This window comes from Rhamphochromis longiceps, linkage group LG14, assembly GCF_057381845.1.
Source record: "Rhamphochromis longiceps isolate RC_006_pf linkage group LG14, R_longiceps_female_GT1.1, whole genome shotgun sequence".
In the NCBI taxonomy this organism is placed as follows: domain Eukaryota; kingdom Metazoa; phylum Chordata; class Actinopteri; order Cichliformes; family Cichlidae; genus Rhamphochromis; species Rhamphochromis longiceps.
The window spans coordinates 27066248-27079978 of NC_140570.1; the positions used below are offsets into that span (position 1 = coordinate 27066248).

The following is a 13731-nucleotide window of genomic DNA, read 5'->3' on the forward strand; positions in this document are numbered from 1 at the left end:
TTAGGGGCACACCACCATTTTGAGATCCACGGCAACGTGTCATGCACAACAGACACTAATGTTTTTGTCACTTTTTATGGAATCAAATTCAAAATAAGGTCGGTACTTCCACGCTTTAAACGCTGTACGCTCATACTCTCTCCCGCACTTGATATATTATCCATTGTTGATCTGCACACAGCTTTTGTCACAAACATCGCACTCGCTTATGTCACTGTCATGAGACATTCTCGCAAAAAAATCACGGTTTTAGTAACGTAGTAACGCAGTAACGTAGTAACGCAGTAACGCAGCGTGCTTACGGGAAAGTAACGGTAATCTAATTACCGTTTTTGCAACAGCAATCCCTTACTATACTCGTTACTTGAAAAAAAGTAATCGGATTACAGTAACGCGTCACAAGTAATGCGTTACTGCCCATCTCTGCTCAGGCCACTCCTACACCAACCCTATTCAGACTAAGTGTCTTGTTTGCATTACCTCTGAGCAATTTGCAACCATTTTGTTCTCCAATGTGTGCCTTTTTCTTGTATATATTTCTCTTATTTTGTATATATCCCTCTTGGTTGTATTTATTGATTGTATATATTTCTCCTGTCTAATATTTATATTTTAATCTGGCACAGTTGGTGTGGAGCACCTACAATTTAATTGTAGGTGTTGAAATAAGCAACTAAGTACATACAAAATATAATCATGAATGAAACCCAAAAAACTATGAGGAAAAGACCAAAGAACATAAACATAAAGAAACCAACAGAGAAATATCCCCAAAAAGGTTAAAAAAAAATACAAAACTCCAAGACAGTATGAGTGCAATGAAATTCCAATAACTCCACGTTTACTTTCATTTCGACGTTTGCAAATATATTTTATCATTTTCATTGGAAATTTGAAATGTAAAATAACCCAGTGCAATTTAATATTTGTGTTTTAACCTCCTATGACCTGGCGTCCACATATGCGGACATCACATTTTGGGTTGTCTAGACCAAAATACTAAGTTTAGCTCCACAAGGGCCTGATATCCACTTACGAGGACATTATACTGCCTCTGTTTTATCAAAATTTAAAACAAATGTCTTCATATGTGGCTCTCATTTTTCTTAGAAACAAAAATCGGGTAAAAAAAAAAAAATCTGGTGAATCTTGGTTTTACATTCATCAGGTCCCAATCAGCCCAAATATCAAAGAGAAATTAGAAATGCATGCCATGGAAGAGTTCGGGACTTAGGAGGTTAAATTACATATGTAAGAATGCCTTCAGGAGTTTGAAAATACAAAATGAAATGAAAGAAAGGACAGTTTTGTACTTCTTTGTAATAAATTCAAAGGAATGCTAATGGAGGTCTAAATCGACTGACTCAGGAAATAAACCATCAATTCCTAACAAAATCAGTTTGCTTTCCTGAAATCCAGTATTCGTATCTTTTCATACATTAACCTTCATTTGGCTTTCACCGTTTTCTACTGTTACAAATCTATGTTTAAATACATGTTTAAAAACAAATGTCCAAGACAACATGATGTTTCAGTGAGATAAACTATGTATATATTTTAGAGGTTTGCAAAGCAGGCTACAAATGAAAACCCTTTTTTGTTTGCTTTTTTTCATTTGGGTATGTCTCTCTTCTTGCTCCACCTATAGGTTGACAGAAATGAGTCATCACTACTCCATTATTTCTCATGTTACTCCAAAAATGCATAAATACCAGTTTAAGATTCAAATGTATCTAAAGGCACATGTGATGCAATCCAGTGTTTTATTTCTCACTGACAGCATGACATCAACGCATAGCTGGCCACAGCAGGGTTGGGCAATTTTACAAGTGTTATTGGTGGTGTCTTTCTCTCAGGCTGATGAACAAGTATGCAGGCAAATGGGGGATCCTGAAAACCCCCAACTATCTCAGGATGGTAATATTATATTAGGGGGGATCTTCTCATTTCACAGCAGTTGGAAAGACAGAATGGACACCTACTTGCATAAACCACTGCCACTGCAATGTACCAGGTATGTGAAATACTGAGTATTGAGATAATACATACTTGCTTTTGTAATACCACTGTTTCTGGTTTAAAGATAATTTGGTTTTAATTCCATATTTCAAATTGAATCAAGTTTGAGTTTCAGAGGCTTCCAGTTTGCTCAGGCTATGCTTTTTGCCATTGAGGAGATTAATAATAGTACAGACCTACTGCCAGGAGTCTCTCTAGGCTACAAAATCTATGATGCTTGTGGCTCCATGGCAAGAAGTGTAAAAGTTGCACTGACGCTGACCAATGGTAATGAAATTGTTGCTGGGCAATCTGAAAGACCATGTACCAGACCTTCACAAGTGCAGGCCATAATTGGAGAGACATCTTCCTCCCCTTGCATGGCAATAGCTACTGTCCTTGGGCCATTTTATATATCAATGGTAGGTAGAATAGCTAATAAAAATATTTGCAACCATGCACATTCAACTGTCAATGTTTGACTTTTTTTTTCTACTTAATTTCTTCACCGTTTGTGGCAAAAAATGCAAGTGTGAATGTTATATTTTGGACTTTTTCTCTATTAGATCAGCCACTTTGCCACATGTGCTTGTCTCAGTGACAAAACCAAGTACCCATCCTTCCTCAGAACAATACCCAGTGACTACTACCAGAGCAGAGCCCTGGCCCATTTGGTCAAGCATTTTGGATGGACTTGGGTTGGAGCTATTCGAACCAATGATGATTATGGAAATAATGGCATGGCTACATTCACAGAAACTGCACAGCAGCTGGGCATCTGTCTGGAGTATTCTGTATCTTTTTTCAGGACAGATCCAGCAGACAAAATACAAAAGATAATTGACATTATAAAGGCTTCAACCTCCAAGGTGATTGTTGCCTTTCTGTCACACATGGATATGGATGTGCTAATGTATGGGATGTCCCAGCACAATTTGACTGAATACCAGTGGGTAGGTAGTGAGGGATGGATAGTTGATTCTGAAATAGCAGCACTGGATATACATCACATACTGAATGGTGCCATAGGCCTTTCCATTCCAAAAGCACATGTCAGTGGCCTGAGAGAGTTCATGCTTAATCTGAAGCCACTCAATTCATCTAATAATGAATTGTTTATTGAGTTCTGGGAGGCATTATTTAACTGTAGGTTTAGGCAGTCAATATCATCATCAGACATTCAGAGAGAGTGTACTGGACATGAAGATGTGACTGGAGTTCAAAACAGCTACACTGACATGTCTCTCATGCCTATCTTTAACAATGTCTACAAAGGAGTGTATGCAGTGGCACATGCACTTCACAACATCCTCAGCTGTAATAAAACATGTAACAAAACTGTGCAGCTAGACCCATTCACGGTGAGCTTTTTAATAATTTCAATTATAACTTATCACATTACACAATAACAATCACTGATAAAAAAAAATGTTTTCACAGTTTGAAAAAATAATTAATTATCCATGTCCTATAGCCAGTTAGTTTGCAAAGTTTTTCTCAGGTAATTAAATAAATTAATGTTGTTTTATAGATTTTACAGCACATAAAAAACATTTACTTCAAAACAAAGGAAGGAGAGGAGGTTTACTTTAATGAGAATGGAGACCCAGCCGCAAAATATGAAATTATAAACTGGCAGCCAAGAGAAAATGGTATTGTGGAGTTTGTCACAGTTGGTCTTTATGATATATCATTAGCTGCAGAAAAACAGCTATATCTGCAAAACAAGTCTTTAATTTGGGCAAGAAACTCAAAGCAGGTAAGGTATCAGTCTAATTAATTACAATAATTACAAATTCAATTTTAACAAAATAGTTTGGCACAGGAGATATAAACATCTATTGGCTCTAGTATTAAATACATTTCATTAACATGGCTGTAAGGGCAATATTATACATGTTTTTCTCATAATGCCTTTGTTCGTGCAGGTTCCTGTGTCAGTTTGTAGTGAGAAATGTCCTCCAGGAACACGCAAGGTTCTCCAGAAAGGAAGGCCTGTTTGCTGCTATGACTGTATAAGATGTGCAGAAGGTGATATCAGCAACATTACAGGTTATGTTACAAGTGTTATATTCAGTGTACACTTTTGTATTTCTTTTGCTCACTGTGCCTCAAAACAAAGATTTTATCATTGCTTGGTTATGTTAAGTTCTTGCTTTACTGTTTGGGTTTTACTTTCAGGACTATCTGTCATGTAAGACTGGAACTGTTTTGAATTTATTTAATAATTAAGCAAAGTTATTGTATGGTGCCTATGTCTAGAGAAGTAGAGGTGTACACTGGAGAGATGAGGAATGAAAGCCAGTGGAAGCGAGTAAATGAAAGAGGGATGGGTGTAAAAATGAAAATTCAAGGAGTAGAGATAGTGAAGGCAGATGAATTGAAATACCTGGGATCAACTTTCCAAAGCAAAAGACGGTGCAGAAGAGAGGTGAAGAAGAGTGAAGAGCCTGTATGCAGTGGTTGGAGATGAGTGTCGGGGTGATTTGTAATATGTTGATATTTTTTTGGCAGATTCTGTCACCTGTGTGAGATGTCTCCCTGAATATTGGTCAAATGAGAGAAGAGATGCGTGTATAAAGAAGGAAGCAGTGTTTCTATCATATGAAGAAATTATGGGAGCACTGCTCACTGCAGCATCTGTATTTGGAACATGCACAACTGCTGGTGTGGTGTTAATTTTCTTCAAACACAGAAAAACTCCTATTGTGAGAGCAAACAACTCTGAATTGAGCTTCCTGCTGCTCTTCTCCTTAACTCTGTGCTTCCTGTGTTCTCTGACCTTCATCGGTCAGCCCTCTGAATGGTCCTGCATGCTACGGCACACAGCGTTTGGCATCACCTTTGTCCTCTGTATCTCTTGTGTTTTGGGAAAAACAATAGTGGTTTTAATGGCCTTCAGAGCTAAACTTCCTGGTAGTAATATGATGAAATGGTTTGGGCAGACACAACAAAGGCTCTGTGTTCTTGTATTCACTCTTGTACAAGTTATCATATGCATTGTCTGGTTAACAATTTGTCCTCCGTTTCCATTTAAGAATTTTAAAACATTTAAGGACAAAATTATTTTAGAATGTGCTCTTGGCTCAGCTGTAGGGTATTGGGCTGTTCTTGGCTACATTGGACTTTTGTCTGTCTTATGTTTCATTTTTGCTTTTCTGGCTCGGAAACTACCCGATAATTTCAATGAAGCCAAGTTCATTACTTTCAGCATGCTGATTTTCTGTGCAGTATGGATTACATTTATCCCGGCATATGTCAGCTCTCCAGGAAAGTTCAGTGTTGCTGTAGAAGTATTTGCTATACTTGCTTCCAGTTTTGGTCTACTGATTTGCATTTTCATGCCCAAATGTTATATCATCTTACTGAAACCAGAAAAGAATACTAAGAAGAACATGATGGGGAAGAAGGCAACCCATTTATTTTGAAAAATGAAAACAATGTTTTCTTTGTATTTGTAACATTTCTATATAATTGTTAACCAAACTGAATAGATGGTTCTCTGAAGTTACTGAAATACCTGTCCAGTCATAGCATGAATGCAGTATATCGTTGAAAACAACTGTGATTAGATCATATAAATATATTAGCCTTATATTGTATGCCATATGAATTATACAATATACTATAATGCTAATAAAACTGTGATCAAAACATCTTTTGCCTAAGGTGTGCATATGTCTCTAGAGGCTACATTGAGCCATGACAACTTAAAAAGTGTATAAAGCTCCAGTATGAACTGTAAAGCTGATTGGGGTAATGTTCAGGCAACAGCAGAGATATGGTATTATTGAGACTGCTACTCTTCATTCTATTACTGGAGAAAGGAAATTCTGCATGTCAGCTGCAAGGCTTGGCACAACCACCTGAACTAACCCAGGATGGGGATCTTATTATTGGAGGCATTTTTTCATTTCGCACAGGCCAGGATTCTGTAACTAACACATTCCAGACAATGCCAGAATTTCGAAAATGCAAAAAGTATGTATTATTTATCCTATATCCTACTTTATACGAGAAATGTGTTAAATTTACATTTCATTTGAAATAGTTTATGCTTGTGTGTATTTTGTTCTGTATTGGAACCTTTAACATAAAGTTTTTGTTACTTTTATTAATAATTACAGCTTTAATTTTAGAGAATTTCAATTTGCTCAAACAATGATCTTTGCCATAAATGAAATCAACAAAAATCCCCACATGCTGTCTAATATTAAACTTGGCTATAAGATTTATGATAACTGTGGAACCATGGACATACTGAGAGCAGCACTGACACTGCTGAGTGGGTTAAATAGACAACTCCGTGAGGACACCTGCACTGAGACGGTGCAAGCAATCTTGGGACATTCTGGATCAAGCCCAACTATTGCATTTGCACAGGTTGTTGGAAGGTTTCAGATACCTGTGGTAAGTCAAAGAAAACAAGTATTTGAAGTATAATTTCGCTTTTCATATTGCACTTTTGCACCTCTACAGTTCTCTTGCAAAATTGGAAGAGTAAAATTATAGCTACAGGTAATGCATAAGCCTAAAATGGCAATATTTAATGTTTGCTCTGCCAATGCTATTCAGATATTTGTATATTTCAATGCAGATCAGCCATTTTGCCACCTGTGCCTGTCTGAGCAACAGGAAAGAGTACCCTACCTTTTTCAGAACTATTCCCAGTGACTACTACCAGAGCAGAGCTCTTGCCAAGCTTGTCAAGCACTTTGGATGGTCCTGGGTTGGGGCGTTAGCTGTGGATAATGAATATGGCTTCAATGGCATAGCAGCATTTATCCAAGCTGCAAAAGAATATGGAGTGTGTATTGAGTATTCTGAAGCATTTTCATCATCAGATCCACCAAACAGACTACAGAGAATAATAGAAATCATTAAGCAGTCCACTTCCAAAGTTATTATGGCTTTTATGTCTCACAGAGAAATTAAATTGCTGGCTACTGAGCTGTACACGCATAGCATTACAGGACTCCAGTGGATTGGCAGTGATGCATGGATCACAGATCACTCTCTGACTGACAGTGAGGGACACAAAATCCTGGTGGGCTCATTAGGCTTCACCAGCCCTAAAGCTAAGATCTCAGGGCTAGAGGAGTATCTAAAGCAGCTCTACCCCTCACAGTTCCCCGATAGTCAGTTTGTTAGGGAATTCTGGGAAGAAGTGTTTAACTGCTCTCTCAATAGAACTGTGAACACTCAAAAACAGCCATGTAGTGGCCATGAGAGCTTGCAAAACATTGAATCACAGTTCACTGATGTGTCTGAGCTCAGATTTACTGATAATGTCTACAAGTCAGTTTACGCAGTGGCTCATGCTCTCGACATGCTGATCAAATGTGATAATGATCAACTGTCCTTTTCTAATGAGAGCTGCATTGACCCCAAACACATTAAACCATGGCAAGTGAGTGACTGTCAGTTCATTCTGACAATATGATAAGAGTTGAAATGCTTAATTTAATTTCTATGGAATTTCATTTTTAGGTCTTACAGTATCTTAACACTGTAAATTTTACAACAAAAAAAGGGGAAAGGGTGTATTTTAATAAAAATGGTGACACCCCAGCAAGATATGAACTTGTTAATTTACAGTTTACAATTCGAGGAACAATGGAGGGAAGAACCATTGGCATTTTTGATGCGTCTCTTCCAGAGAGAAATCAATTTGTCATGAACAACATCCCAGTTGTCTGGGGCAATGGGTTGACTGAGGTAACATAGAAACTGAAGTTTGAAATCTTCATATAAATATTAACTTTTATGTTTTTTAAATTCTTATTTAACTATAGAGATAGTACAAAATGAATATGATTGTTTTTATGCCTGTAGGAGGTGCCTGTGTCAGTGTGCAGTGAGATGTGTCTCCCTGGAACACATAAGGTCCTTCAGAAAGGAAAGCCAGTCTGCTGTTATGACTGCATACCCTGCCCAGAAGGAGAGATCAGTAATGTGACAGGTGAATAAATAGCAAAAGAAACAAAGAAAATTAAGCAGCTGGATACTGTATTGGTAAGACTACACACCTTTGGAGTGGGAATTGCAAGTTCAATTCCCACCCACTATCCAGTAAGGGTCCTGGCTAGACCATCCATGCTGGAATGGCGCGGCTATGTCTGTAGTCTGACCGTAGCTCGGACACAAGCATTTCACTACATGTTGTACTCTGTATGATTGTGTATGTGACAAATAAAGGTTGTTTGTTTGATAATTCCCTACTTTATTTTTAATTTTGCAGATTCAATACACTGTGCGAAATGCCCACCAGAGTACTGGTCAAACAAACAACGAGACGCCTGCATCCCCAAAGAAGTAGAATTCCTGGCATATGATGAAATTCTAGGGTTGGTGTTAGTGTTATTTTCATTGCTGGGAGTTTTTCTAACTATGGTTACGACATTAGTCTTCTACTGTCACAGAGAAACCCCAGTAGTAAGGGCAAACAACTCTGAGCTGAGCTTCTTGCTGCTCTTCTCCTTAACTCTGTGTTTCCTGTGCTCTCTGACCTTCATCGGACGGCCAACCAAATTGTCCTGCATGCTGCGACACACAGCATTTGGCATCACCTTTGTCCTCTGCATCTCTTGTGTTCTTGGTAAAACAATAGTAGTTTTAATGGCCTTCAGAGCTACACTTCCAGGGACAAATGTGATGAAATGGTTTGGCCCTCTACAGCAGAGACTCACTGTTCTGGTCTTTACTTTTATACAGGTTTTGATATGCATACTTTGGTTAACAATAAACCCACCTTTTCCTTTTAGGAATTTACTACTGTATAAGGACAGAATCATTTTAGAGTGTGATACAGGCACAGCTGTAGGGTTCTGCGCTGTTCTAGGATATATAGGATTTCTGGCTATATCATGTTTTGCAATTGCATTTTTGGCTCGAAAGCTGCCTGATAATTTTAATGAAGCAAAATTTATAACCTTTAGCATGCTGATATTCTGTGCAGTTTGGATCACATTTATCCCCGCCTATATCAGCTCACCGGGAAAGTTTATTGTGGCTGTAGAAATATTTGCTATTTTGGCTTCCAGCTTTGGACTACTTTTCTGCATTTTTATACCAAAATGTTATATAATCCTGTTTAGGCCAGAACAAAATACTAAGAAACACATAATGGGAAAGACATCAAATTATGATATACAATATTAAGAGTTTAAATTCCAGGGCTGGGTTGACACTACACAATCTTCCTATAATGATTGTTAATGTGAATAAATGTCATATGTTGTGACCAGTCTGGCAAGTGAAAGACAGTAGAGTTACATTTGTGATGATTAGTCCAACCATGATGTTGCGAAATACACATTTTGTATTAAACTTACACTTAATTCTATTTGTTTGTTTTTAATTTATTTCGATCATCTAAACAATATACAAAGTTCATTTAGCAAAGTAAAGAAGAGAAAAAAATGCTATACAAAATAAAGGTAATAGATTTCAATATTGCTTCACCGTTCTGATTCAGTTACATATCAAAAAGGAGCGAGAAAAAGTGCAAACTTATTTAATCCCATCTCCACATTTTATGTGACATAACAAAATATATTGAATAAAGTACCCCTAATTCCCTCAAATATAAATCATGTGCTTCACCTTCACACAACATTGAGTGGTGTACCTCTATCTGAACTTTTGCTGGCATCTGCCTTCTCTTTCCCCATTCCTTGTTTAGGCCCATGTTATACTGCTCATTTAGATTGAACAGTACCTAATTGAAACATTAAGTTTTTTGATGGGCTGGATATCGATTGTTATATGCCTTACTTCACAAATATGTGCATTCATTCATACTTGTTAAACCTCGAAAATAATTTAACTTAAAAATCTAACATAATGCTAATCTAATACTCTCTCTACTAGTAAAACTGATAATGGCTACCCATACTTAGTTCATAAAAAATGTTAATAGGAATTGTTTAAGATTTATGTTGCTATCAACTTTCGAGAACGTTTTTATTAGGAATTGTTTTCGTTAATGGGGTTCAGTAATGACCAAACTTCTATGCTGAAGTTCAAATGAACAATGATGCAATATAAAATAAAAGATTGCACATACAAAAAAAACAACAACAAACAAGAAAAACTGAGGAAGGCAAATAAGTGCACATCTGTTTCAGGCATGACTTTATTACCCAATAGATTTATTCCAATGGGACAGCTGCACCAGAGTCCAATAAAGGAGCCGCATGGGATTAAAAACAGAAACAGATTGCTTCATCCTTTAACACAACAACAAGAGCAACAGGTGGCATATTCCATCAAGCAGAAAATAATAAGGTCTAATTTAGTTAACATCTGTGTCACAACATGTAACTGTTACATGTTTATTAAATTAAGTCTTTGTTTTGATCTCTTGCTCTCTTGCCTCCTTTCTTTCCTCTGTTTGTTTATTTAAGGTATTATCTCAGTGCTACTGAACTGTGCTGTTCCTTGATCCATAAGTAATTTAATTAAATTTTATTTCAAACTCTTTTTCAAGTTTGAAAGTTTTTATTGCATTGTACAATATTAACATAGGTATAATGAAAAAGCTTTTGATTAATAAGAGAGTTCTGTCTTTGTGCTGGGAATAAGTTTGTGTCTTTAAGAGCTTAAATCAAAAGATTTTATAATATTATACCATACATTTTGAATTCACTGACAAATGTACTATAGTCAGTTTGTAGTACAGTACACACACACATACATACAATAGTAACAGCTGCATTTGACATCTTGCAGTGCCTTTACACCAAAAGAATACAAACTAAACAATCTATTTACTAAAAGAGTAAAATAAATGACAGCTTATGCTAATTCCAAAGTTACGAAACGTTATCCAACTGGTAAATATAATAATTGCTGCAAAATATGGGGCAGTGGAATTGTATTTGGCAATTTTCATGGGTATTTTTTTAAGGATAATCTAATATCAACAGGGCCTGTGTGAACAGAGGTTTCTTAGTTACTAAGTTAAAATAAATAAATAAAAATAACTTTTAAACTACAATGATAACCTGTTGCAATCCCATTCAATCAAATTATAAAAATACAGTTTCTTGAGTTGATTACATGGGATTGCACAGTAACAAATTTCAGTCCCTCTAAATTCTTTTACCACTTTTCGGTCACAACCCTAGAATGGGCAGTAGTTTCTATATTCCTTTGAAACAAACTCAGTCCCATGATAATTTTACCAAAGGGCCCTCGGAATCTCTTTATTTCTTTATATTTTTGCAGACATTTTTGATCTCCAAAGATGGAGATTTAGCAAGGCATGAACGCATACATTTAACTCACATACGTTCAAGGATCGTGCAGATCATGCATTTTTAAGCAGCAGGTGTCTCTTTAAATTAAAATGTCACTTTAAATTTTGGGGTCTTCAGTACGGTGTACATTTTAGGACATCGTCAGGTCTCAAGAAAAAAGTTGTCAGGTATCAGACAAAAAATTGTCAGGTCTCAGTTCTCAAAAAAAAAAAATTGTCAGGTATCAGACAAAAAATTGTCAGGTCTCAGTTCTCAAAAAAAAGTTGTCAGGTATCAGACAAAAAATTGTCAGGTCTCAGTTCTCAAAAAAAAAAAGTTGTCAGGTATCAGACAAAAAATTTTCAGGTCTCAGTTCTCAAGAAAAAAAATTGTCAGGTCTCAGTTCTCAAAAAAAAAAATTGTCAGGTATCAGAAAAAAAATTGTCAAGTATCAGAAAAAAAATTGTCAGGTTTCAGTTCTCAAAAAAAAATTGTCAGGTATCAGAAAAAAAATTGTCAGGTCTCAGTTCTCAAAAAAAAAGTGGTCAGTTCTCAAAAAAAATTTGTCAGGTCTCAGTTCTCAAAAAAAAAATTGTCAGGTCTCAGTTCTCAAAAAAAAAATTGTCAGGTATCAGACAAAAAATTGTCAGGTCTCAGTTCTCAAGAAAAAAGTTGTCAGGTATCACAACTAGAGATGGACCGATCCGATATTACGTATCGGTATCGGTCCGATACTGACCTAAATTACTGGATCGGATATCGGAGAAAAATAAAAAATGTAATCCGATCCATTAAATATCACGAAAGCACCTCACAAAACTTGCAACACGCCGTAACTCACCTCAGAACGTTAGCACGTCGGAGCAGTATGCATCACGTGATAGAGCGGCTGTGGCATGTGGGACCTGTCGGTGGTCTGGATAGCATTTGGAGCTTCGCTAGCAACCCGGCATTTCATCTCCGACAAAGTTATCCCGAGAGAAGTAAAGCAAGTGTGTAAGTCCATCTCTGAATGTTTGTAAAGCATTCCTGCGTTAAGCTTAACAAACGATATATGGAGCGACTGCCTCTTCTTGCTGCTACTTCAATCATGAAACTGCTTAACGATCAGCTGATCGGCTTTTCTGTCGCTAGTCCGTGTCTCTAGTTTGCTTTTGGCCCACTTTGCACCAGAAAGAGGAAACCAGCGGCTGAACAACAGCAGCACGTTTAAGCTTGATCAGCTGTTGTTAGAATGTATTTAATATTACTTTCTACTCGAGGATCTTTTTCTACGTAGCTGACGCTGGTAACTGTGCAGGGGCGGATCTAGCAAAGTTTAGCCAGGGGGGCTGATAGGGCATTAACAGGGAAAAGGGGGCACAAAGACATACTTTTCTTTCTTATTCTCATTTAAAATGTCTAGCTTTTAATAAATAATTATCTGACACCCAAAGTTTTAATTTGATGTAAAATGAATAGAAGTCAATTACTGTATATAGTAACTATTAAGTCTAATATATATACCCTAGTAAGCTATAGTACTTTTTCCTTTGGGAAGGTACCATCTGTGCAGTCTGCAATTTTGTTGAAGAAAGATGTTGAATCTATTTAATATTTCTTGAAAAATAATTGATTTCTGTGCATTTTTTTTCACACTGCATCAAATTAAGGTTGATTACGTCGATTAAGCATCATGAGGTGGAGCGTGAGGGGTGGTTCCCTATTTTTTATTTATTTATTTTTGTTGTTGCTGGGAGTTGGAACCCTATTAGTTAGGTTGCTTAATATTTATGCTAAGTACTCTTTAAAATACCAGAATAGGGAGGATGGTGTAGGTTTAAGTTTATTAGATTGATCAGTATTGCTGAACTATGAAATATTTTTTTTTGCATACAGGTATAACAGAATAGCTTTAGTGTAGTTGTTGTTTTAAACTTGAGTATGAACTTATACAAAATGCAGCAAGATATTTAAAAAACAGTTTTGTTGATTAAAAAACACTATAACGGATTCATATCGGTATCGGCAGATATCCAAATTTATGATATCGGTATCGGTATCGGACATAAAAAAGTGGTATCGTGCCATCTCTAATCACAACACAAGGTACCATACAGAGAGAAAATCTTCCTGCAGGTGGCGGTGTTGTCATGTCCCACCCAATGAATGTATAAAAGATGGACAACACGACAGCTCCCCAAAAATGAAGCCAAAACGTCTCTATCGCCCCCTGGTGTCTGGCTGCAGTATATACGTCATAAACCCCGCCTCCCCCACGTTAGCGGATGGGACTGGGGTCAGACTAAAATAAATTTATTCTCCTCAGATAATTTTTTTCCAAAGGTTCTTTCTTTTGTTATCAATAGTTCTCATCACGCTTATTGATGTTCAAGGGGTCTCCTCTCCCATAAGTTTGATTCTAATTCCTACCGCGGTGATGTTAAATTGGGGTGAAACGTCATCATAACAGCTTTGACTGGCAGCTGCAGTCACGGAGAAACTTGCGTAT

At 36.8% G+C, this 13731-nt stretch overlaps 2 protein-coding genes across 3 annotated transcripts; both read left to right on the plus strand.

Annotated features, from left to right (window-relative positions):
* Positions 1-1838: 1838 nt before the first annotated feature.
* On the plus strand, positions 1839-5426 carry LOC146654221 (extracellular calcium-sensing receptor-like). The gene is made up of 6 exons (XM_085379728.1): positions 1839-2014; positions 2123-2420; positions 2565-3359; positions 3530-3757; positions 3927-4050; positions 4513-5426. Exons 1-6 carry the CDS (start codon positions 1881-1883, stop codon positions 5424-5426), a joined length of 2493 nt encoding a protein of 830 aa, XP_085235854.1. The 5' UTR covers positions 1839-1880.
* Positions 5427-5842: 416 nt separating this feature from the next.
* On the plus strand, positions 5843-9159 carry LOC146654222 (extracellular calcium-sensing receptor-like). 2 transcript variants are annotated; one of them, XM_085379803.1, is made up of 6 exons: positions 5843-5979; positions 6126-6408; positions 6596-7408; positions 7489-7716; positions 7837-7960; positions 8240-9159. In XM_085379803.1, exons 1-6 carry the CDS (start codon positions 5954-5956, stop codon positions 9157-9159), a joined length of 2394 nt encoding a protein of 797 aa, XP_085235929.1. In that variant the 5' UTR covers positions 5843-5953. The 2 variants fall into 2 exon arrangements, with proteins under 2 accessions (XP_085235929.1, XP_085235928.1); XM_085379802.1 differs by having other exon boundaries at positions 5954-5979; positions 7834-7960.
* Positions 9160-13731: the final 4572 nt, after the last annotated feature.

Excerpts from the sequence above, each read along its gene's own strand:
- LOC146654221 (XM_085379728.1), top strand. The coding sequence starts at position 1,881 with ATGGGGGATCCTGAAAACCCCCAACTATCTCAGGATGGTAATATTATA. Across the intron at positions 3,360-3,529 it reads TGCAGCTAGACCCATTCACG|ATTTTACAGCACATAAAAAA; the intron begins GTGAGCTTTTTA and ends GTTGTTTTATAG. Across the intron at positions 4,051-4,512 it reads TGATATCAGCAACATTACAG|ATTCTGTCACCTGTGTGAGA; the intron begins GTTATGTTACAA and ends TTTTTTTGGCAG.
- LOC146654222 (XM_085379802.1), top strand. The coding sequence starts at position 5,954 with ATGCCAGAATTTCGAAAATGCAAAAA. Across the intron at positions 5,980-6,125 it reads GAATTTCGAAAATGCAAAAA|CTTTAATTTTAGAGAATTTC; the intron begins GTATGTATTATT and ends TAATAATTACAG. Across the intron at positions 7,961-8,239 it reads AGAGATCAGTAATGTGACAG|ATTCAATACACTGTGCGAAA; the intron begins GTGAATAAATAG and ends TTAATTTTGCAG.